Below are 24,788 nucleotides of genomic sequence, written 5' to 3'. Positions count from 1 at the left end.
TCTGGCCTCAGGTGTGGATTGATTAATCCCAGGAGTATAGCAAGATGAAGTACCTGGCAGATCCCTAACAATAACATTAACGATACTGAAGTATTTAGACAGTGAATAGACATTCCACAGGATGTCTATTCACAATCCCTGCACTTTGTTAATGTGTCTATAGTAGTTACAGCAGAGCACAGCGTAATCTCGTTGTAACCGGTCATCTACAGCGTAATCTCGCGAGATTACGCTATGCTCTGCTGTAACTACCATAGACACATTAACGAAGTGCAGAGATTGTGAATAGACATTCCGTGGAACACTTCAGTATTGTTAATGTGTTAGTATAAGACAGCACATAGCGATCTAAAAGGATCCCTATGCGCTGCCTAAATGAATGGAGAGGAGTGCATAAGGCTGATTGGTCAGCGTCATACATTCCTCTGTACAATGCCCACTTGGTCTGAAGTAAAAACACGCCCACTTGGGCATTAAGACATTCTTTAGCATAAATCCAAAATCGCTAATAAAGTGGTGAAAATAGATTGTTTTTTTTTCAATAAAAAGCATTACTGTCACCTACATTATAGTGCCCATCTCCTTATGTAAGAGATAGGCCACTTATAATGTGGTGACAGAGCCGCTTTAAACCATCAGAATAAGTCTATGAAAATAAAGCTCCTGTTCACATTTGTTTTGTCTTTACATTATAAATCACACGATCAATGAACTGAGAATAATAGCAAGAAAGAATTAATTATTTATATATCTATGTTCACAAAAAAATCTGTTATTACTTTAGATCCAAGCCTTTCTATTACTTTAGGAATGTAATCCAAGTATTGTCTAGTCTTATACTGAAAACGTTTCTCCTATACTGCCATGGCTGGATTCAGATGGCCATAATGTAGACGCAATTTGGTGTTCGTATTATGGCCACAGCAACCGCGACTCCTCATGGTTCTACTAAACCAAACTCAGATCACCATGAAATTTATAGTGACTTATTTTTGGTTCAGTAGAACCTCAGGGGGTCTGGGTGTTGCTATTGTAATACATCTGAAACCAGGCTTAAATGGTAAAGTTATTATCAATTATTAAAATTAAAACAAAATTATTATTTCTACCGTATACCCCACGTACGAATACTATATGGTAAGGAGAGTTACATGGTTAACCCCTTCTTGATCCGTGCCAGAAAATTAGCAAATCATCATGTTAGTCTCTGGCTCTCCCATGCTGGTACCATCATTATTCATGAAAAAGGAGTGGGGGATCATAACTAAGGCAGACTACATCATTCATCTGAGTGTATTTCTCTGTGTGATGCAGGCGTCATGGCATTACAGATTACACTGAAAGAGCTTCAGTGGCATATTATTTTATTCCAACCCCCCCCCCCCCCTTCCCCAATTTCTTTCGGGTTCTCTCTTATTGTGTGCAATAATATAGACTAGATGAGCCATTGGAGACATTGTATTGGGAAAAGTTATACAATTGCAAATATAGAAAAAGTAGAATGATCCAGCGCTGAGTCCAGTCAGTAATTTAAAAAGGAATCGATGTTCCCATCTTTATTGGGGTGAATGTATAAAATAATGTAGAGACGCAATCCCAAAGAATAGTGAGTAGGCAGTAGTGCCCTAGCCTACGCGTTTCGAGCAGCTCCTGTGCTCTTAATCATGGCAGAGAAATGTGAGGACATTGTCCGTCCTGTCTGCTTAATAAGCGTAACTAATGATTACGTAAAAAGACAGGTGAGAAGTTAACCCTGGTCTGTAATTACCACCTCAGGTGTAACACAGCATGTATAGAAACTGCGTGTATAAGTATGATTCAAGAGGTGTATATCATATAAAGACCGAATAGCGACTATATCTGAGCAGTCTAATCAAATTGTACTTGAGTGTGCAGTATCGTATGTTTTTATTGATCCAATTAATAGGCAAGACAGTTATGTCCTCACAGTTCCCACAAAGTATATCACAGTTGTTATAAATTCAATATACAAAAAAGCCAGCACAAATTAACCATTTGGTTAAACATATGTTACATCTCCAAACAATTGTGCAAACTTTCCACATATGCATAGTGTGAATAACGGGATGAAACGAAAAAGTGAATTAAAACAAAACGGGAGAATAGTTCTCGATATATTAAAAATGTGTGAATTGATTATCACATATATGACCTAAGTAGCGTTGAATGCGCTAGATAAATGTAGGAGTTGCTAATTTATTTATAATAAAAAAAAAAAAAAAAAAAAATACAATTTTTTTTGAAATTCATTTCAAAAAAATTTGGAGAATCTTGTTCAGTTAAGTGTATATTTAATTAGAAATGGTTAAAAAACCTACATGGGAGTAAGATCTGAATGGGGACATAATGTATACATGCGTTATATCTTAAATACAGCCTACATTGAACTAGTGTCTGAATAGAGGTGTAATGTACATATGCGTTTTATCTTGAAAGAAGAGCCTTTATTAAACTCAAATCTAAATAGGAATATAATGTACACCTGTGTTTCATCATAAATGTAAACAGAAAATATACCCGATAATGGCAATATTAACTTATTTAATAGTCAAATAGATAATAGCTCATACCAAAACCCTATTGATTATTTGAGTTTACTGCCATGATTGCATAGTTCCAGGTGGTATATCTAAAATAAATGCAAATCATAATGATATAATATAACCGACATTTGAAAGAAATAGCTATATATATCTGTTTCTGGAATTAGTTGTAACTATCGGTGGTGCTGTCCAAGGGATATAGTACTGAAAATGTTGCAACTACAGTGTATTTCAGTAAAGAGAAAAACTCCTCATAGAGATTGAAAGTTAGTACAGCCGATGTCGCTGTCCAAATGATATGGTGCTGAATACAGTGCGGCTGCAGTTTTTGTTTCCAAAAAAGAAATATGATACTATATAGCTCTGATGAAATTGAAAATAGAATTATGAATAGTACTAAACAAGATAATCCGACATAACATATTTGATAACTGAGTTTTTTGTTAAGATCTCATTAATACGTACATTTTCAATTATTATGCATAATCCGCAATTGTTGTACATAAACTCAAAAGTGAACAGTATAATACTGTCTACCGATAAATCAGATATATTTGTAACTAATTGGGCTCTCATATTTGTATTTGTTTATTACTATCCGTTAGTTGATGGAATTAATTTATAGGTACATATATATATAGATCAGATATATTAGTAATTAATAGAGCTCGCATATTGTGTTCATTTGTAACTATCCATAGTAGATGGAATTAATTTAGAGGTACAGATATATATAATATGTTCTAGTAACCTATATAGGATTATGAAAAAAATATTTTTTGGACAACGTTATATGTCCACTATTGATATTGAAAACAATGATAGATCTGGATAGATCATATCCTCATAGAAAACACCATATAGTTGAAAAAATGTGTTGATACCTATATATCCTAGGGGAACTAAGAATTGTAGCCGCTTGTATATAATGTATTATTTCAATAATGAAACATCAGTTCCCTCTTGATATTCAGACCTCGTGGAAATCGTGTATCCAAATTATATATCCAAAATGCCTCCCTTGTTAACAGGCGTTGTTTGATATTACCACCTCTTATGGTCCCCCTAACTTTTTCTATTGCGTAACAGCTAAATGAGTTAATGCAACGATTATGTTGTGAGATGAAATGTCTGGAAATATTTGAGATGTTCAAAAGGTTGGGGTTCCTGATGTAACTTAGGTGTTCCAGAACTCGTAATTTAAATTTTCTTGTAGTACACCCCACATATTTTAATTTACAACTAGTACATTCGATGACATAAACTACATTATCGCTGTTACAATTGATGTATGATTTGATAGGAAAGTAAATATTGTATGAGAAATTTGAGAACTCTTTAGTTATTTTAGAAAAATTGCAAACTTTGCACGGGTGTGTTCCGCATTTAAAATACCCCTTGTGGTTTAACCATGTAGGCTTGGGGAAGCTAGTTGGCAATAACGACGGGGCTAACATGTTCCCAAGGGTAGGAGGTCTCCGTGATACAACACGGCAGCCCCTCTTTAGTACCTCTTCCAATTTGACATCATCATATAGCACCGGAATATATTTGAGTACCATATTCCTGATAAGGTCAAATTGGTTACTGTATTGGAGTACTAAGGTTGGTATGTTGGTATGCATCGTACTGGAACGTATATTGTCTGTATTATGTTCTATGGACAGAAGAAGGTCTCTGTCCTTATTTTTGACAATAGTTTTGGCCCTTTCTAATGTCCAATTTCTGTACCCCCTTGCTGAGAGTCTACGACAGATTCTGGATTCCTCTTTAATATATGCTGATTGTGTGCTACAGTTTCTCTTGGCTCTGGTCAGTTCTCCTACAGGTATTGCTGAAATGGTATGTCTAGGATGGCAACTGGTGGCGTGTAGCAGCGTATTCCCTGATATAGGTTTATGATAAATCTCAGTACACACTTTGAAACCTATCTTTGAGACAAACTTGATGTCTAGAAAGTTGATGGTTGTATCGTTGGTGACATGTGTGAACCTGAGATTTGAGTCATTATCATTCATGAAGGCCATGAAATCCGGTATGGCAGACACATCGCCCTCCCAAATGATTAGGAGGTCGTCGATGTATCTGCCATACCAGTGGACATGGCCCGCAAATGGGTTAGATGGAGAAAATAAAGTGTGTTCCTCCCACCAGGACATAACCAGATTAGCCAAGGAAGGAGAAAACTTGGCCCCCATAGATACCCCCCTCCTTTGGAGATAGAAGGTGCCTGCAAAGTTGAAATAATTGTGTGCCAACAAGAAACTAGTTATCTTAACTATGAAATTTTGCAAGACAGGGTCATATCCACTATACTTATGAAGATGGTGAATGAGAGCTTTAATAGCGATTGGATGTGGAATACTCGTGTAAAGAGAGACCACATCACAACTCAGCCATGTGTGGTCTATGTTCCAAATTTTGTTGTGAAAGATGGAAAGTACGTCTTTCGTGTCCCTCAAGTGTCCGGGCACCCTTAGAACCAATGGCTGTAAGTGGCAATCCAGCCACTCTGAGATTCTCTCAGTTAGAGACCCTATCCCCGATATTATGGGCCGCATTGGGGGCGGAATAATGCCCTTGTGTGTTTTGGGCAATGCGTGCATTATGGGTATCACTGGGAATTCTACATTAAGATAGTCATACTGTTTCTTATTAATTAGACCATGGTATATGCCCTCATCCAATAGATCCCTCAATAAAGTGGAAAAATCATTAGTGGGATTATAAGACAACTTTGCATACGTATCAACGTCATCCAATAACAAAAGAATCTGTTCCATGTACATAGCCCTGTCCATGATGGTAATGGATCCTCCCTTGTCCGCCATGCGAATTACAATGTTCTCATTTTCTTTCAGGGATTTGATTGCCTGTTTCTCTGCAATCGATAAATTATGCAGAGTTTCATCAAATCCTGTTTGATTCTTAATCTTATGCAATTCTCTCTCCATGATTAATTGAAAAGTGTCCATGGAATCCGTTCGGGACTGAATTGGATAAAACCTAGGATTTTTCGTGATGAATTCGGGTATCTGACTGTTGTTTAATTTCTGTGTTGTCCCATCTGCAAGATCTTCAAGACATGTTAATGCCAACTGTTCCTGAAACATGAGCAATCTATACGGGTTGCTATAAGCAACGGGCTCGACTGTTTGTTCATCCATATTTGCCTCTGTTGTTAGAAAATGTCTCTTGACCGTAAGATTTCGGATAAATTTATTAATGTCGAGCAGAGTGGAGAAGACATCAAAGTTTAAATTGGGCACAAAGTTAAGTCCTCGTGATAGCACCTTGAGTTGGATAGTGGAGAGCGGTGCAGATGAAAGATTGATCACGTCTAAATTCACCTGCGATCCCTCAGTCGTCTGGGTTGAATGTAATCCATTCGATCGGTGCTTCCTGCCCCCCCTCTTCCCCCGTTTTTTGGAGGATCTCGTTTGTTACCATGATGTGATTTATGTATACGGCCTCCTTGTGCTATTTCTTGATCCGAGTCCCCTTCTGCTCCATCCGTTGTTTCTGGTTCAGTCGAACTGAAACTGACTCTATGAATACTTGAATTGAGTTGGTATGATTTATTCCGTTTCTTTAGGATGGATTTGGTTCCGCGTTTATAGGCATTTCCTCCATTCCAAGAATAAATTTCGTTATTCCTATAGTCTTGGCTGTCACGTATAAATTTAGTTTTTTTCATGTCCGCAATAGATTTCTCCAATTTCTCTAATTGATCGTCCATTCTTCTTTGTAACATGGCATACTCTGGTGAACTGGAAGATGGGCTGATTTCCTCCCTGATCTTGGTAAGATCCACTTGTAGCTCTGTGAGCTTTGTCTCCTCATGCTTGGTGATAAGAATCATGAGTCTGATCGAACATTCTGATAAGATCTTATTCCAATCGGTCTGAAATTGTTCTGAATATTTGTGTGTTGGTACTTTACGTAGTCTGAGACCTCTCGGGATCATATCCTTCGAGATGTAGTTACGTAGTGTGGTGAGATCCCACCATACCCTGGTCTCACTGGATGCTAGTTTTTCCAGTTCTCTGAATTTGCCTTGTAGGGTTGTATTCACACTGTCCGTATGAGCATCTTCACCAAACACAAAAGCTGCCATTTCCATTCTGGAGCGTGGTAGTTTGGAACGCACAGGCATTTCCATATTAGTTTAAAGATGAGTAGAATGGACGCTATAGATGAATGTCTTAGGTCATATAAATTTTAAAAACAAGCCATGTGTTGAAAAATTACGTTTCAAACAAAAATAGATGATATACAATTGTAGTACTCACTCTTTGGATATGAATAAATGTTTGAGAATAGGAGTTTAGAGCATTGATACAAGAATCTTGATAATTGTACTTGTATATGCTAATATAGCAAATGTTCGTTGCTCCAATATATTCCAACAAGATTTGGTGAGCACGGAAGCTTTGCCGTATATTCAGAAGAAAATAGTAAAGGGAGGAAACCTCCAGCTCACCAGCTTGTTGCGTCTCCTGACTCCTCACTCGGATCTCCGCTACGGCTGGCGGCAATTGCAATGGAGAAAAAGTAGAATGATCCAGCGCTGAGTCCAGTCAGTAATTTAAAAAGGAATCGATGTTCCCATCTTTATTGGGGTGAATGTATAAAATAATGTAGAGACGCAATCCCAAAGAATAGTGAGTAGGCAGTAGTGCCCTAGCCTACGCGTTTCGAGCAGCTCCTGTGCTCTTAATCATGGCAGAGAAATGTGAGGACATTGTCCGTCCTGTCTGCTTAATAAGCGTAACTAATGATTACGTAAAAAGACAGGTGAGAAGTTAACCCTGGTCTGTAATTACCACCTCAGGTGTAACACAGCATGTATAGAAACTGCGTGTATAAGTATGATTCAAGAGGTGTATATCATATAAAGACCGAATAGCGACTATATCTGAGCAGTCTAATCAAATTGTACTTGAGTGTGCAGTATCGTATGTTTTTATTGATCCAATTAATAGGCAAGACAGTTATGTCCTCACAGTTCCCACAAAGTATATCACAGTTGTTATAAATTCAATATACAAAAAAGCCAGCACAAATTAACCATTTGGTTAAACATATGTTACATCTCCAAACAATTGTGCAAACTTTCCACATATGCATAGTGTGAATAACGGGATGAAACGAAAAAGTGAATTAAAACAAAACGGGAGAATAGTTCTCGATATATTAAAAATGTGTGAATTGATTATCACATATATGACCTAAGTAGCGTTGAATGCGCTAGATAAATGTAGGAGTTGCTAATTTATTTATAATAAAAAAAAAAAAAAAAAAAAAAATACAATTTTTTTTGAAATTCATTTCAAAAAAATTTGGAGAATCTTGTTCAGTTAAGTGTATATTTAATTAGAAATGGTTAAAAAACCTACATGGGAGTAAGATCTGAATGGGGACATAATGTATACATGCGTTATATCTTAAATACAGCCTACATTGAACTAGTGTCTGAATAGAGGTGTAATGTACATATGCGTTTTATCTTGAAAGAAGAGCCTTTATTAAACTCAAATCTAAATAGGAATATAATGTACACCTGTGTTTCATCATAAATGTAAACAGAAAATATACCCGATAATGGCAATATTAACTTATTTAATAGTCAAATAGATAATAGCTCATACCAAAACCCTATTGATTATTTGAGTTTACTGCCATGATTGCATAGTTCCAGGTGGTATATCTAAAATAAATGCAAATCATAATGATATAATATAACCGACATTTGAAAGAAATAGCTATATATATCTGTTTCTGGAATTAGTTGTAACTATCGGTGGTGCTGTCCAAGGGATATAGTACTGAAAATGTTGCAACTACAGTGTATTTCAGTAAAGAGAAAAACTCCTCATAGAGATTGAAAGTTAGTACAGCCGATGTCGCTGTCCAAATGATATGGTGCTGAATACAGTGCGGCTGCAGTTTTTGTTTCCAAAAAAGAAATATGATACTATATAGCTCTGATGAAATTGAAAATAGAATTATGAATAGTACTAAACAAGATAATCCGACATAACATATTTGATAACTGAGTTTTTTGTTAAGATCTCATTAATACGTACATTTTCAATTATTATGCATAATCCGCAATTGTTGTACATAAACTCAAAAGTGAACAGTATAATACTGTCTACCGATAAATCAGATATATTTGTAACTAATTGGGCTCTCATATTTGTATTTGTTTATTACTATCCGTTAGTTGATGGAATTAATTTATAGGTACATATATATATAGATCAGATATATTAGTAATTAATAGAGCTCGCATATTGTGTTCATTTGTAACTATCCATAGTAGATGGAATTAATTTAGAGGTACAGATATATATAATATGTTCTAGTAACCTATATAGGATTATGAAAAAAATATTTTTTGGACAACGTTATATGTCCACTATTGATATTGAAAACAATGATAGATCTGGATAGATCATATCCTCATAGAAAACACCATATAGTTGAAAAAATGTGTTGATACCTATATATCCTAGGGGAACTAAGAATTGTAGCCGCTTGTATATAATGTATTATTTCAATAATGAAACATCAGTTCCCTCTTGATATTCAGACCTCGTGGAAATCGTGTATCCAAATTATATATCCAAAATGCCTCCCTTGTTAACAGGCGTTGTTTGATATTACCACCTCTTATGGTCCCCCTAACTTTTTCTATTGCGTAACAGCTAAATGAGTTAATGCAACGATTATGTTGTGAGATGAAATGTCTGGAAATATTTGAGATGTTCAAAAGGTTGGGGTTCCTGATGTAACTTAGGTGTTCCAGAACTCGTAATTTAAATTTTCTTGTAGTACACCCCACATATTTTAATTTACAACTAGTACATTCGATGACATAAACTACATTATCGCTGTTACAATTGATGTATGATTTGATAGGAAAGTAAATATTGTATGAGAAATTTGAGAACTCTTTAGTTATTTTAGAAAAATTGCAAACTTTGCACGGGTGTGTTCCGCATTTAAAATACCCCTTGTGGTTTAACCATGTAGGCTTGGGGAAGCTAGTTGGCAATAACGACGGGGCTAACATGTTCCCAAGGGTAGGAGGTCTCCGTGATACAACACGGCAGCCCCTCTTTAGTACCTCTTCCAATTTGACATCATCATATAGCACCGGAATATATTTGAGTACCATATTCCTGATAAGGTCAAATTGGTTACTGTATTGGAGTACTAAGGTTGGTATGTTGGTATGCATCGTACTGGAACGTATATTGTCTGTATTATGTTCTATGGACAGAAGAAGGTCTCTGTCCTTATTTTTGACAATAGTTTTGGCCCTTTCTAATGTCCAATTTCTGTACCCCCTTGCTGAGAGTCTACGACAGATTCTGGATTCCTCTTTAATATATGCTGATTGTGTGCTACAGTTTCTCTTGGCTCTGGTCAGTTCTCCTACAGGTATTGCTGAAATGGTATGTCTAGGATGGCAACTGGTGGCGTGTAGCAGCGTATTCCCTGATATAGGTTTATGATAAATCTCAGTACACACTTTGAAACCTATCTTTGAGACAAACTTGATGTCTAGAAAGTTGATGGTTGTATCGTTGGTGACATGTGTGAACCTGAGATTTGAGTCATTATCATTCATGAAGGCCATGAAATCCGGTATGGCAGACACATCGCCCTCCCAAATGATTAGGAGGTCGTCGATGTATCTGCCATACCAGTGGACATGGCCCGCAAATGGGTTAGATGGAGAAAATAAAGTGTGTTCCTCCCACCAGGACATAACCAGATTAGCCAAGGAAGGAGAAAACTTGGCCCCCATAGATACCCCCCTCCTTTGGAGATAGAAGGTGCCTGCAAAGTTGAAATAATTGTGTGCCAACAAGAAACTAGTTATCTTAACTATGAAATTTTGCAAGACAGGGTCATATCCACTATACTTATGAAGATGGTGAATGAGAGCTTTAATAGCGATTGGATGTGGAATACTCGTGTAAAGAGAGACCACATCACAACTCAGCCATGTGTGGTCTATGTTCCAAATTTTGTTGTGAAAGATGGAAAGTACGTCTTTCGTGTCCCTCAAGTGTCCGGGCACCCTTAGAACCAATGGCTGTAAGTGGCAATCCAGCCACTCTGAGATTCTCTCAGTTAGAGACCCTATCCCCGATATTATGGGCCGCATTGGGGGCGGAATAATGCCCTTGTGTGTTTTGGGCAATGCGTGCATTATGGGTATCACTGGGAATTCTACATTAAGATAGTCATACTGTTTCTTATTAATTAGACCATGGTATATGCCCTCATCCAATAGATCCCTCAATAAAGTGGAAAAATCATTAGTGGGATTATAAGACAACTTTGCATACGTATCAACGTCATCCAATAACAAAAGAATCTGTTCCATGTACATAGCCCTGTCCATGATGGTAATGGATCCTCCCTTGTCCGCCATGCGAATTACAATGTTCTCATTTTCTTTCAGGGATTTGATTGCCTGTTTCTCTGCAATCGATAAATTATGCAGAGTTTCATCAAATTGTATTTTTTTTTTTTTTTTTTTTTTATTATAAATAAATTAGCAACTCCTACATTTATCTAGCGCATTCAACGCTACTTAGGTCATATATGTGATAATCAATTCACACATTTTTAATATATCGAGAACTATTCTCCCGTTTTGTTTTAATTCACTTTTTCGTTTCATCCCGTTATTCACACTATGCATATGTGGAAAGTTTGCACAATTGTTTGGAGATGTAACATATGTTTAACCAAATGGTTAATTTGTGCTGGCTTTTTTGTATATTGAATTTATAACAACTGTGATATACTTTGTGGGAACTGTGAGGACATAACTGTCTTGCCTATTAATTGGATCAATAAAAACATACGATACTGCACACTCAAGTACAATTTGATTAGACTGCTCAGATATAGTCGCTATTCGGTCTTTATATGATATACACCTCTTGAATCATACTTATACACGCAGTTTCTATACATGCTGTGTTACACCTGAGGTGGTAATTACAGACCAGGGTTAACTTCTCACCTGTCTTTTTACGTAATCATTAGTTACGCTTATTAAGCAGACAGGACGGACAATGTCCTCACATTTCTCTGCCATGATTAAGAGCACAGGAGCTGCTCGAAACGCGTAGGCTAGGGCACTACTGCCTACTCACTATTCTTTGGGATTGCGTCTCTACATTATTTTATACATTCACCCCAATAAAGATGGGAACATCGATTCCTTTTTAAATTACTGACTGGACTCAGCGCTGGATCATTCTACTTTTTCTCCATTGCAATTGCCGCCAGCCGTAGCGGAGATCCGAGTGAGGAGTCAGGAGACGCAACAAGCTGGTGAGCTGGAGGTTTCCTCCCTTTACTATTTTCTTCTGAATATACGGCAAAGCTTCCGTGCTCACCAAATCTTGTTGGAATATATTGGAGCAACGAACATTTGCTATATTAGCATATACAAGTACAATTATCAAGATTCTTGTATCAATGCTCTAAACTCCTATTCTCAAACATTTATTCATATCCAAAGAGTGAGTACTACAATTGTATATCATCTATTTTTGTTTGAAACGTAATTTTTCAACACATGGCTTGTTTTTAAAATTTATATGACCTAAGACATTCATCTATAGCGTCCATTCTACTCATCTTTAAACTAATATGGAAATGCCTGTGCGTTCCAAACTACCACGCTCCAGAATGGAAATGGCAGCTTTTGTGTTTGGTGAAGATGCTCATACGGACAGTGTGAATACAACCCTACAAGGCAAATTCAGAGAACTGGAAAAACTAGCATCCAGTGAGACCAGGGTATGGTGGGATCTCACCACACTACGTAACTACATCTCGAAGGATATGATCCCGAGAGGTCTCAGACTACGTAAAGTACCAACACACAAATATTCAGAACAATTTCAGACCGATTGGAATAAGATCTTATCAGAATGTTCGATCAGACTCATGATTCTTATCACCAAGCATGAGGAGACAAAGCTCACAGAGCTACAAGTGGATCTTACCAAGATCAGGGAGGAAATCAGCCCATCTTCCAGTTCACCAGAGTATGCCATGTTACAAAGAAGAATGGACGATCAATTAGAGAAATTGGAGAAATCTATTGCGGACATGAAAAAAACTAAATTTATACGTGACAGCCAAGACTATAGGAATAACGAAATTTATTCTTGGAATGGAGGAAATGCCTATAAACGCGGAACCAAATCCATCCTAAAGAAACGGAATAAATCATACCAACTCAATTCAAGTATTCATAGAGTCAGTTTCAGTTCGACTGAACCAGAAACAACGGATGGAGCAGAAGGGGACTCGGATCAAGAAATAGCACAAGGAGGCCGTATACATAAATCACATCATGGTAACAAACGAGATCCTCCAAAAAACGGGGGAAGAGGGGGGGCAGGAAGCACCGATCGAATGGATTACATTCAACCCAGACGACTGAGGGATCGCAGGTGAATTTAGACGTGATCAATCTTTCATCTGCACCGCTCTCCACTATCCAACTCAAGGTGCTATCACGAGGACTTAACTTTGTGCCCAATTTAAACTTTGATGTCTTCTCCACTCTGCTCGACATTAATAAATTTATCCGAAATCTTACGGTCAAGAGACATTTTCTAACAACAGAGGCAAATATGGATGAACAAACAGTCGAGCCCGTTGCTTATAGCAACCCGTATAGATTGCTCATGTTTCAGGAACAGTTGGCATTAACATGTCTTGAAGATCTTGCAGATGGGACAACACAGAAATTAAACAACAGTCAGATACCCGAATTCATCACGAAAAATCCTAGGTTTTATCCAATTCAGTCCCGAACGGATTCCATGGACACTTTTCAATTAATCATGGAGAGAGAATTGCATAAGATTAAGAATCAAACAGGATTTGATGAAACTCTGCATAATTTATCGATTGCAGAGAAACAGGCAATCAAATCCCTGAAAGAAAATGAGAACATTGTAATTCGCATGGCGGACAAGGGAGGATCCATTACCATCATGGACAGGGCTATGTACATGGAACAGATTCTTTTGTTATTGGATGACGTTGATACGTATGCAAAGTTGTCTTATAATCCCACTAATGATTTTTCCACTTTATTGAGGGATCTATTGGATGAGGGCATATACCATGGTCTAATTAATAAGAAACAGTATGACTATCTTAATGTAGAATTCCCAGTGATACCCATAATGCACGCATTGCCCAAAACACACAAGGGCATTATTCCGCCCCCAATGCGGCCCATAATATCGGGGATAGGGTCTCTAACTGAGAGAATCTCAGAGTGGCTGGATTGCCACTTACAGCCATTGGTTCTAAGGGTGCCCGGACACTTGAGGGACACGAAAGACGTACTTTCCATCTTTCACAACAAAATTTGGAACATAGACCACACATGGCTGAGTTGTGATGTGGTCTCTCTTTACACGAGTATTCCACATCCAATCGCTATTAAAGCTCTCATTCACCATCTTCATAAGTATAGTGGATATGACCCTGTCTTGCAAAATTTCATAGTTAAGATAACTAGTTTCTTGTTGGCACACAATTATTTCAACTTTGCAGGCACCTTCTATCTCCAAAGGAGGGGGGTATCTATGGGGGCCAAGTTTTCTCCTTCCTTGGCTAATCTGGTTATGTCCTGGTGGGAGGAACACACTTTATTTTCTCCATCTAACCCATTTGCGGGCCATGTCCACTGGTATGGCAGATACATCGACGACCTCCTAATCATTTGGGAGGGCGATGTGTCTGCCATACCGGATTTCATGGCCTTCATGAATGATAATGACTCAAATCTCAGGTTCACACATGTCACCAACGATACAACCATCAACTTTCTAGACATCAAGTTTGTCTCAAAGATAGGTTTCAAAGTGTGTACTGAGATTTATCATAAACCTATATCAGGGAATACGCTGCTACACGCCACCAGTTGCCATCCTAGACATACCATTTCAGCAATACCTGTAGGAGAACTGACCAGAGCCAAGAGAAACTGTAGCACACAATCAGCATATATTAAAGAGGAATCCAGAATCTGTCGTAGACTCTCAGCAAGGGGGTACAGAAATTGGACATTAGAAAGGGCCAAAACTATTGTCAAAAATAAGGACAGAGACCTTCTTCTGTCCATAGAACATAATACAGACAATATACGTTCCAGTACGATGCATACCAACATACCAACCTTAGTACTCCAATACAGTAACCAATTTGACCTTATCAGGAATATGGTACTCAAATATATTCCGGTGCTATATGATGATGTCAAATTGGAAGAGGTACTAAAGAGGGGCTGCCGTGTTGTATCACGGAGACCTCCTACCCTTGGGAACATGTTAGCCCCGTCGTTATTGCCAACTAGCTTCCCCAAGCCTACATGGTTAAACCACAAGGGGTATTTTAAATGCGGAACACACCCGTGCAAAGTTTGCAATTTTTCTAAAATAACTAAAGAGTTCTCAAATTTCTCATACAATATTTACTTTCCTATCAAATCATACATCAATTGTAACAGCGATAATGTAGTTTATGTCATCGAATGTACTAGTTGTAAATTAAAATATGTGGGGTGTACTACAAGAAAATTTAAATTACGAGTTCTGGAACACCTAAGTTACATCAGGAACCCCAACCTTTTGAACATCTCAAATATTTCCAGACATTTCATCTCACAACATAATCGTTGCATTAACTCATTTAGCTGTTACGCAATAGAAAAAGTTAGGGGGACCATAAGAGGTGGTAATATCAAACAACGCCTGTTAACAAGGGAGGCATTTTGGATATATAATTTGGATACACGATTTCCACGAGGTCTGAATATCAAGAGGGAACTGATGTTTCATTATTGAAATAATACATTATATACAAGCGGCTACAATTCTTAGTTCCCCTAGGATATATAGGTATCAACACATTTTTTCAACTATATGGTGTTTTCTATGAGGATATGATCTATCCAGATCTATCATTGTTTTCAATATCAATAGTGGACATATAACGTTGTCCAAAAAATATTTTTTTCATAATCCTATATAGGTTACTAGAACATATTATATATATCTGTACCTCTAAATTAATTCCATCTACTATGGATAGTTACAAATGAACACAATATGCGAGCTCTATTAATTACTAATATATCTGATCTATATATATATGTACCTATAAATTAATTCCATCAACTAACGGATAGTAATAAACAAATACAAATATGAGAGCCCAATTAGTTACAAATATATCTGATTTATCGGTAGACAGTATTATACTGTTCACTTTTGAGTTTATGTACAACAATTGCGGATTATGCATAATAATTGAAAATGTACGTATTAATGAGATCTTAACAAAAAACTCAGTTATCAAATATGTTATGTCGGATTATCTTGTTTAGTACTATTCATAATTCTATTTTCAATTTCATCAGAGCTATATAGTATCATATTTCTTTTTTGGAAACAAAAACTGCAGCCGCACTGTATTCAGCACCATATCATTTGGACAGCGACATCGGCTGTACTAACTTTCAATCTCTATGAGGAGTTTTTCTCTTTACTGAAATACACTGTAGTTGCAACATTTTCAGTACTATATCCCTTGGACAGCACCACCGATAGTTACAACTAATTCCAGAAACAGATATATATAGCTATTTCTTTCAAATGTCGGTTATATTATATCATTATGATTTGCATTTATTTTAGATATACCACCTGGAACTATGCAATCATGGCAGTAAACTCAAATAATCAATAGGGTTTTGGTATGAGCTATTATCTATTTGACTATTAAATAAGTTAATATTGCCATTATCGGGTATATTTTCTGTTTACATTTATGATGAAACACAGGTGTACATTATATTCCTATTTAGATTTGAGTTTAATAAAGGCTCTTCTTTCAAGATAAAACGCATATGTACATTACACCTCTATTCAGACACTAGTTCAATGTAGGCTGTATTTAAGATATAACGCATGTATACATTATGTCCCCATTCAGATCTTACTCCCATGTAGGTTTTTTAACCATTTCTAATTAAATATACACTTAACTGAACAAGATTCTCCAAATTTTTTTGAAATGAATTTCAAAAAAAATTGTATTTTTTTTTTTTTTTTATTATAAATAAATTAGCAACTCCTACATTTATCTAGCGCATTCAACGCTACTTAGGTCATATATGTGATAATCAATTCACACATTTTTAATATATCGAGAACTATTCTCCCGTTTTGTTTTAATTCACTTTTTCGTTTCATCCCGTTATTCACACTATGCATATGTGGAAAGTTTGCACAATTGTTTGGAGATGTAACATATGTTTAACCAAATGGTTAATTTGTGCTGGCTTTTTTGTATATTGAATTTATAACAACTGTGATATACTTTGTGGGAACTGTGAGGACATAACTGTCTTGCCTATTAATTGGATCAATAAAAACATACGATACTGCACACTCAAGTACAATTTGATTAGACTGCTCAGATATAGTCGCTATTCGGTCTTTATATGATATACACCTCTTGAATCATACTTATACACGCAGTTTCTATACATGCTGTGTTACACCTGAGGTGGTAATTACAGACCAGGGTTAACTTCTCACCTGTCTTTTTACGTAATCATTAGTTACGCTTATTAAGCAGACAGGACGGACAATGTCCTCACATTTCTCTGCCATGATTAAGAGCACAGGAGCTGCTCGAAACGCGTAGGCTAGGGCACTACTGCCTACTCACTATTCTTTGGGATTGCGTCTCTACATTATTTTATACATTCACCCCAATAAAGATGGGAACATCGATTCCTTTTTAAATTACTGACTGGACTCAGCGCTGGATCATTCTACTTTTTCTCCATTGCAATTGCCGCCAGCCGTAGCGGAGATCCGAGTGAGGAGTCAGGAGACGCAACAAGCTGGTGAGCTGGAGGTTTCCTCCCTTTACTATTTTCAATTGCAAATATACTCTCTATGTCAATTTTGGCACCGCTTTCAAGATCTCTGCTTGCTGTCATTCAGTCAAAACCTTCATTTTTTACCTTCTGGGGCTAAAAATCTGTCCTGTCGCATGGCTGATTATAAGACAGAGCTCTGATAACTGCACTGTAACTCTAACGAGCCGTACATCTGTGTGTCCTTTACATGACGATGACAGATTTTAACACCCTGGAAGTAAACAATGAAGGATCCCATATTAAATGACTGGAAAATGATATAACCCTTTATAAGACTTGAATAGACTTTACCTGTAGTAAACCTAATACCACTTTAATTGCAGTGCCAGGATTTAACAGTGAATTTTGGTGAGTCCATCTGATCTACCCTATAACAATGGGCTAAAACACGACTTCAGACGTGGACTGATGCATGTCATTATATACAAGTCACGCAATCGAAAATATAAATTCTCTGTAAGCTACTGCTAAATACAGCAAAACAACAGTTTTCTGCAGAGAAACAAACCTGGTTGCCTAATGTTGGGTTCAGACCCTGACACCTACCAGGTTACCTGGACAAGTGATTACTACAATGTTTGCGGGAGAGACAAAGCAGATTGTAAACACTACAATAGAGCCATTATGTCAGGATTTTAGTTTTATTAGAAGTTGGTGTACCTCAATGTTTCTCCTATTGAAGTGAAGAGAAGAATGTTCACACATCCCTGTAATAAAGAATGAGACGGTGAATGATACCAACACTTCTGATCACTATCAATTAAAGGCTATGTAAACCCTTTGAAAGGCAATTTTTTGTTGATAAAAATGTCACTCAGTTTGATTAGTGCAACTTTATAAATAGTTTTTATTAAAAATTAGTTTTACTTTTTGAGATACAGCTGCTCTGTATTCTCTATACAGAGCAACTGTATCTAGCACTAAATCCTTTCATAGTCAGATCTGCGGGACTGACGAATTCATAGTTGCCAGCATTTTACATTTTTTTCCAGGAACACTTAGGGTGTGGCATCTTTGGTGGGTGTGGCTTATCTGGGGTGGCTAGTGGGTGTGGCTTTCTTTCCAGAATTTCTGCATACAAATAAACGGACAAACCTTACTGCACTAGTTTGCCTGACAACTACTATGGTGGCCAGTATATCTCCCTCTGGTTATCTGATTGTTTACAGGCAGGAGATGTCTCACTTTATCACTAGGGCTAGGCAATATGTGCTGACCACTACTGGTAGCATAAAAACCAGCATAGATAGTGCCACGCTTAGTGTCCCTTGTAGATGGTGCTCCCCACTGCCCCTAGCAGATAGTGCCACACACTACTTCCTGTAGATTATGCCACATGGCTCCCCTCTAGATAGTGCCACAGTGCCCTCTGTAGATGGTGCCGCATATCCCCTTTTTAGTATTGCCACAGAGCTCTCTGTAGATAGTGCCATTGTGCTACATCCTCCTCTGTAGCTGGTGCCACGCAGCCCCTTTCTGTAACTGGTGCCACACAGCCCCTCTCTGTAGCTGGTGCCACACAGCCTCTCTTTGTATATGGTGCCACACAGCCCCTCTCCGTAGCTGGTGCCACACAGCCCCCCTCTGTAGCTAATGCCACACACTCCCCTCCCTGTAGATGGTGCTCCCTCTGCCCTGTAGATAGAGCCATTGTGGCTTCCTCTAGGCGGGGATTCCACTGCAGAAGGAGCCCCTGACTTCACTGTCCATATATGGACAGTGTCGTCGTCAGGGGTTTCTGCTATTAGCGGAATCCCTGGCCAGAGTGTTGCCGACGCTCTGGCTGGGGATTCCGCTCATAGAGGAAACCCCTGACGACGTCACTGTCCATATGTGGACAGTGAAGTCAGGGGCTCCTCCTGGAATGACGGAATCCCCGGCCAGAGCTTTGCCGATGTTCTGGCCCGGGGATTCCGCTTCCATAATGCTTTGGTATACTAAGTACCCCAAAGCATTATTCCCTATCAGTGAAAAAAAAACGGCCATGCCTAAGTCCCTGTTCACACAGAGTTTTTTTGCAGGCAGATTTTGATCGGCCTGCACGCCTTTTTCCGCATTTTTCGTGGTGTTTCTCTCCCGCGGCCATTGAGCACCGCAGGCAAAAACGCAGCGAAAAACGCTTTTTCTGCCTCCCATTGATGTCAATGGAAGGTCAGAGATGTAAACGCCCGAAGATAGGCCATGTCGCTTCTTTTTCCCGCGAGACAGTTTTTCCGAAAGTTTTTTTAAATCAATGGGAGGCATTTTCACCCTTTTTTTTTCAACGCGGTTTCCACGTCAAAGAAACGTGTCAAAAACCTCAGTGTGAACAGGGCCTAATAGTCACATAGACATAGCAAGCCTGGGGTCTTTGTTACAACCATCGGCACCCTACGATTGAGTCATAAAGGGTGCTGATGGAGAAACAAAGGGAGCCCCATCCCTCTGTTAATCACTTTAAATGCCGCAGTCGCTATTGACCACAGCATCTAAGTGGTTAAACGGCCAGGATTGGAGTTGTATCCAGTCTTGGCCGTTGCAGCGGACTGTCGACTTTATAGCACTGCTAGCACTCGCTGCTGATGGCGTGTGCACCGAAGATGCAACTGTACATTGAGGTGCGGGAAGTTAGTCTTCAACACGATGTACAGTTACGCCGTAATGAAGGTAGGGGTTAATTAGAAACACAGAATTGTTATTTAGGCCCTAATTTAAAAAAAAACAAAAAACAATTGAAGGTATACTCTCTTTTTCTATTTTTTCTTTATTTGCATATGTTTTTGACGCGCAGTAGTTGCATCTTTCTGCTATAATTCTCTTCAGCTTATATATGTAAAGGCTACGTGTTTTCCCCCTTTATATCAATTGGATTCAGGATAAGTGATAGCAGGACAGGGTGGGTTAGTTATCTGTTTACCTTGTCATCTCCATATAAAATCATACATTCATCGCTGTCCGTTCCACTAGAAAGAGAACAGGAGACAATTTTAGATGCTGAATATTGTATGCAACACATCCCAATTTCACTAGAGCCTATATAGGCTAGGGACCGGAAAGCACCAGAGAAACATCTCTTCTATGGTAAAGACAGACTTTACTTTCCTTCCTTTAACCCCTTAGTGACCAGCCCATTTTAGGCCCTAATGACCAAGCTATTTTATTCGTTTTTCTATAGTCGCATTCAAAGAGCTATAACTTTTTTATTTTTTCGTCTACATAGCTGTATGAGGACTTGTTTTTTGCGGGATTAGTTGTACTTTTTAATAGCACCATTTTTGGGTACATATAATTTTTTTATTAACTTTTATTAACTTTTTTGGGGGGGATTACAAAAAAAAACTGAAATTCCACCATTGTTCTATGCGTTTTTAAATTGACGCCGTTCACTGTGCGACGTAAATAACATGTTACCTTTATTCTATGGGTCGGTACGATTACGGCGATACCACATATGTAGAGGTTTTTTATGTTTTACGACATTTGCACAATAAAAGCACTTTTGAACTAAAATTATTTGTTTTTGCATCGTCGCTTTCCAAGAGCCGTAACTTTTTTATTTTTCCATCAATGTAGTGATTTTTTGGGCTTGTTTTCTGCGGGACGAGACTTAGTTTTGATTGGTACTGTTTTGGGGTGCATGGCACTTATTGATTTATTTTTATTATGACTTTATTTGGGGGCAATGGAAAAAAATTGCAATTTCGCCATTGTTTTTTGCGTTTTTTTTTACGGTGTTCACCTTGCGGTTTAAATTACATATTAACTTTATTAATGGAGTCTTTACGGTCGCGGCGATACCATATATGTGTACTTTTATTATTTTTTTACACTTTTACTAAATAAAACCACTTTTTATGGAAAAAAATGGTTTTATTTATTTTTTTACTGTCATTTTTATTATTAATCTTTATTTCACATTTATTATTTATTTCATTAGTCCCACTAGGGGACTTTACTGTGCGATCTTCAGATCGCTGCTATAATGCTCTGGTATACTTCGTATACCAGAGCATTATTGTCTGTCAGTGTAAATCTGACAGGCAATCTGTTAGGACGTGCCTCCGGCGCGTCCTAACAGGCATAAGTCCAGGGCAGACCTGGGGGCTTTTATCAAGCCCCCGGCTGCCATGACACCCCATCGGAGACCCGCGATTGCATTTGCGGGCCGCCGATGGGTGACAGAGGGAGCGCATCTTCTTCTGTAAACAAGTTAAATGCCGCGGTCGCTATTGACGGCGGCATTTAACGGGTTAAACGGCCGCGATCGAAGTAAACTTCAATTGCGGGCGTTGGAGCAGGAGCTCAGCTGTCATCAGACAGCAGAGCCCCGGCTCCAGCCTGCACGGGAGACCCGTGCAGGACTTAGACTAGGCTCACGTGAAAAGGCGTCAGCCTAGCCTAAGGCCCCTTAGTGACTCACGTGAAAAGGCGTATTGTTGGTCACTAAGGGGTTAAACCAACACTTACCGTTTACACCATACTGTTCCTCCATGTGTCTCTGATTTTTTTAGAGGCACACAGAGTTCCTTATTTGCTCCGAGGTTTGCATGCCGTATTATGGAGGTCTTCTCTAGAAGAATTACTTACGTATGGGTAGAATGCAATGACTATTTCATGGAGGCACCATATGGTGGCACACAGATGGCCTATGTGTCTGTAATATGGAAATGTAGGGATTCTGTGTAGCGCTGTACATATTGATGACATATTAAACTTGATAGACTTTTTGTATATTTAAGTATATTTCTAGATCATTTATTCCAAAAATTTTCCACTTGGATTTATTTAAGATGCACTCTCTGTGTTTGCTAGTAACAGAGGCTGAAAAATGTATTATTCATTCTGTCCGAGCAATAACTTGCCTCCCCATAGACTAATGTGTGTACCCAGTATTATCTCTATGAACAGTCACAGCCTTTATTCGGCTGAGTCATACACTTACAATAGATTTTCAAGTGGGTGGTTACCTGGTAGCAACAATACTCATAGTGCAGAAAGTAATATTCTCATGGTGACATGATCACACACGGTAAAGCCTACTATTGAAGTAATTATTATAATTCACCAAGCTCATAGATTATTATGGTCATAAGCTGCTTACTATATGTAACCAAGTTTTTGAGAATTGGGAAAATATTGTACGTCAGATTATGAACAAACACACTGTAAATCACACTTAATAACAGGGTAGAGTATATATGAATGTACTGTATTCTGAATACAGCTGAAATTTAATGCTGAACAATATGCAAACAAATGAAACCGTTTCCATTAAAAAGAATCTGTCACGGGACAAAAAGCTTACTTTCTATGGAATATAGCCCTGCTGCTAGATTAGCAAAAGACCAACCTCATAATGCAATGGTATAGCCTTTTGAGGATAACATAAGCACCTGTGCACTTCTCCACATGGTACTAAAAGACATGTACAGTGGATATAAAAAGTCTACACACAATCTGTAAAATGACAGGTTTTGTCATGTTACAAAAGAAGAAGATGAATCATTTCAGAACTTTTTCCACCTTTAATATGACCCATAATATGTGCAATTGTTTTGGTAAAACAAACTGAAATCTTTTAGGGTGGAAAAATAAAAATAAAAAACAAAAATAATGTGGTTGTAATGATGGGGGTAGGGAAACAGACAAGTGAGCCCTAATCTACCCGCCACTCAGTCCCTGCCTACTTGCAACGACCCGCCCTAGGCAACGGGGTACAACTGGGCGACGGTCCCTACGCTCAATAAGTGCACGACAGACAAACAGACAAGGGTACACAGAAGCTAAGGGAAATGGGGCAGTTGCCTACGGCAAACCGTGAGCAACAAGAGTGGCGAACGAGCCAAGTCAAACCAGGAGTGTACGAGGTACCAAACGCAGAGCAGGAGAGTAGTGAACAAGCCGAGTCAAACCAGAAGTGTACGAGGTACCAAACGCAGAGCAGGAGAGTAGTCAGTAAGCCAGGGTCAATATGAAGCAGGGTCTAATAGTTCAGAAGCTGCAGCAGGGCCAGGAAACCAAACGAGAAGAATCACAAGCAAGGAGGAACAGGAAAGGCAGGTATAAATAGACAGAGGGCGGGAGCTAGCTCCGTCTGGCCAGGCTGTGATAGGCTCTCCCACTCCTAAGCCTGCCATCCTGAGTGGTGGAAGATGGAGTCAGTCTCACAGACATAGTAGCAGGTGCAGACTGATTACCTATGGACGTTGACATAGAAGCTGTGCCTGGCAGATCCTTTACAGTACCCCCCCCTTTTATGAGGGGCCACCGGACCCTTTCTAGGTGGACCTGGTTTATTGGGGAAACGAAGGTGGAACCTCCTGACCAATACCCCAGCGTGAACATCCCGGGCAGGTACCCAAGTCCTCTCCTCAGGCCCGTATCCTCTCCAATGGATCAGGTACTGGAGGGAGCCTTGGACCATCTTGCTGTCCACAATCTTGGCCACCTCGAATTCCACACCCTCAGGGGTGAGAACAGGGACAGGAGGTTTCCTTGAGGGAGCCAAGGACGGGGAGCAGCGTTTAAGGAGGGAGGCATGAAACACGTCGTGTACTCGAAAAGATGGGGGCAACTCCAGTCGGAAGGAGACAGGATTGAGGACTTTAATGACCTTGTACGGCCCTATAAACCGGGGAGCAAACTTCTTGGACGGGACTTTAAGGCGCAAGTTCTTAGACGATAGCCACACCAGATCCCCGACCATAAACAAGGGGTTAGCAGAGCGTCGTCTATCTGCCTGAGTTTTTTGTATGCTCTGGGACGCCTCTAGGTTCTTCTGAACCTGGGCCCAGACTGTGCACAGTTCCCGATGAACGACCTCTACCTCGGGATTGTTGGAACTACCAGGTGAAACAGAGGAGAACCGTGGATTAAACCAAAAATTACAGAAAAAGGGGGAGAACCCTGACGAGTTACTGACCCGGTTATTAAGGGAAAATTCGGCGAGGGGAATGAATGTGACCCAATCATATTGACAGTCACAGATAAAACACCTTAAATATTGTTCTAGAGACTGATTAGTCCTCTCAGTTTGGCGATTAGTTTCAGGATGGAAGGCAGAGGAGAAGGACAGATCAATCTCCAACTTTTTACAGAAGGCTCTCCAAAACAATGAAACAAATTGTACCCCTCTGTCAGAAACAATATTGACAGGGACCCCATGGAGACGCAGGATGTGTTTGACAAACAAGGTAGCTAACGTCTTAGCATTGGGTAGTTTC

At 38.8% G+C, this 24,788-nt stretch overlaps 1 protein-coding gene across 1 annotated transcript in view; it reads right to left on the bottom strand.

The window, feature by feature from the left end:
• Nucleotides 1-24,788, bottom strand: part of LOC142741709 (cilia- and flagella-associated protein 337-like) — a 170,494-nt gene that overhangs the window by 115,818 nt on the left and 29,888 nt on the right. The window contains exons 9-10 of the mRNA XM_075851051.1: nucleotides 20,483-20,528; nucleotides 18,247-18,293 (exon numbers count right to left, since the gene is read on the bottom strand). Coding sequence (XP_075707166.1) covers nucleotides 18,247-18,293; nucleotides 20,483-20,528 — 93 coding nt within the window. The remainder of the gene's footprint in view (nucleotides 1-18,246; nucleotides 18,294-20,482; nucleotides 20,529-24,788) is intronic.

This window comes from Rhinoderma darwinii, chromosome 2 (genome assembly GCF_050947455.1).
Source record: "Rhinoderma darwinii isolate aRhiDar2 chromosome 2, aRhiDar2.hap1, whole genome shotgun sequence".
Lineage (NCBI taxonomy): Eukaryota > Metazoa > Chordata > Amphibia > Anura > Rhinodermatidae > Rhinoderma > Rhinoderma darwinii.
The sequence above is the reverse complement of the archived record's forward strand: the minus strand, read 5'-3'. Positions and strand labels throughout refer to the sequence as shown.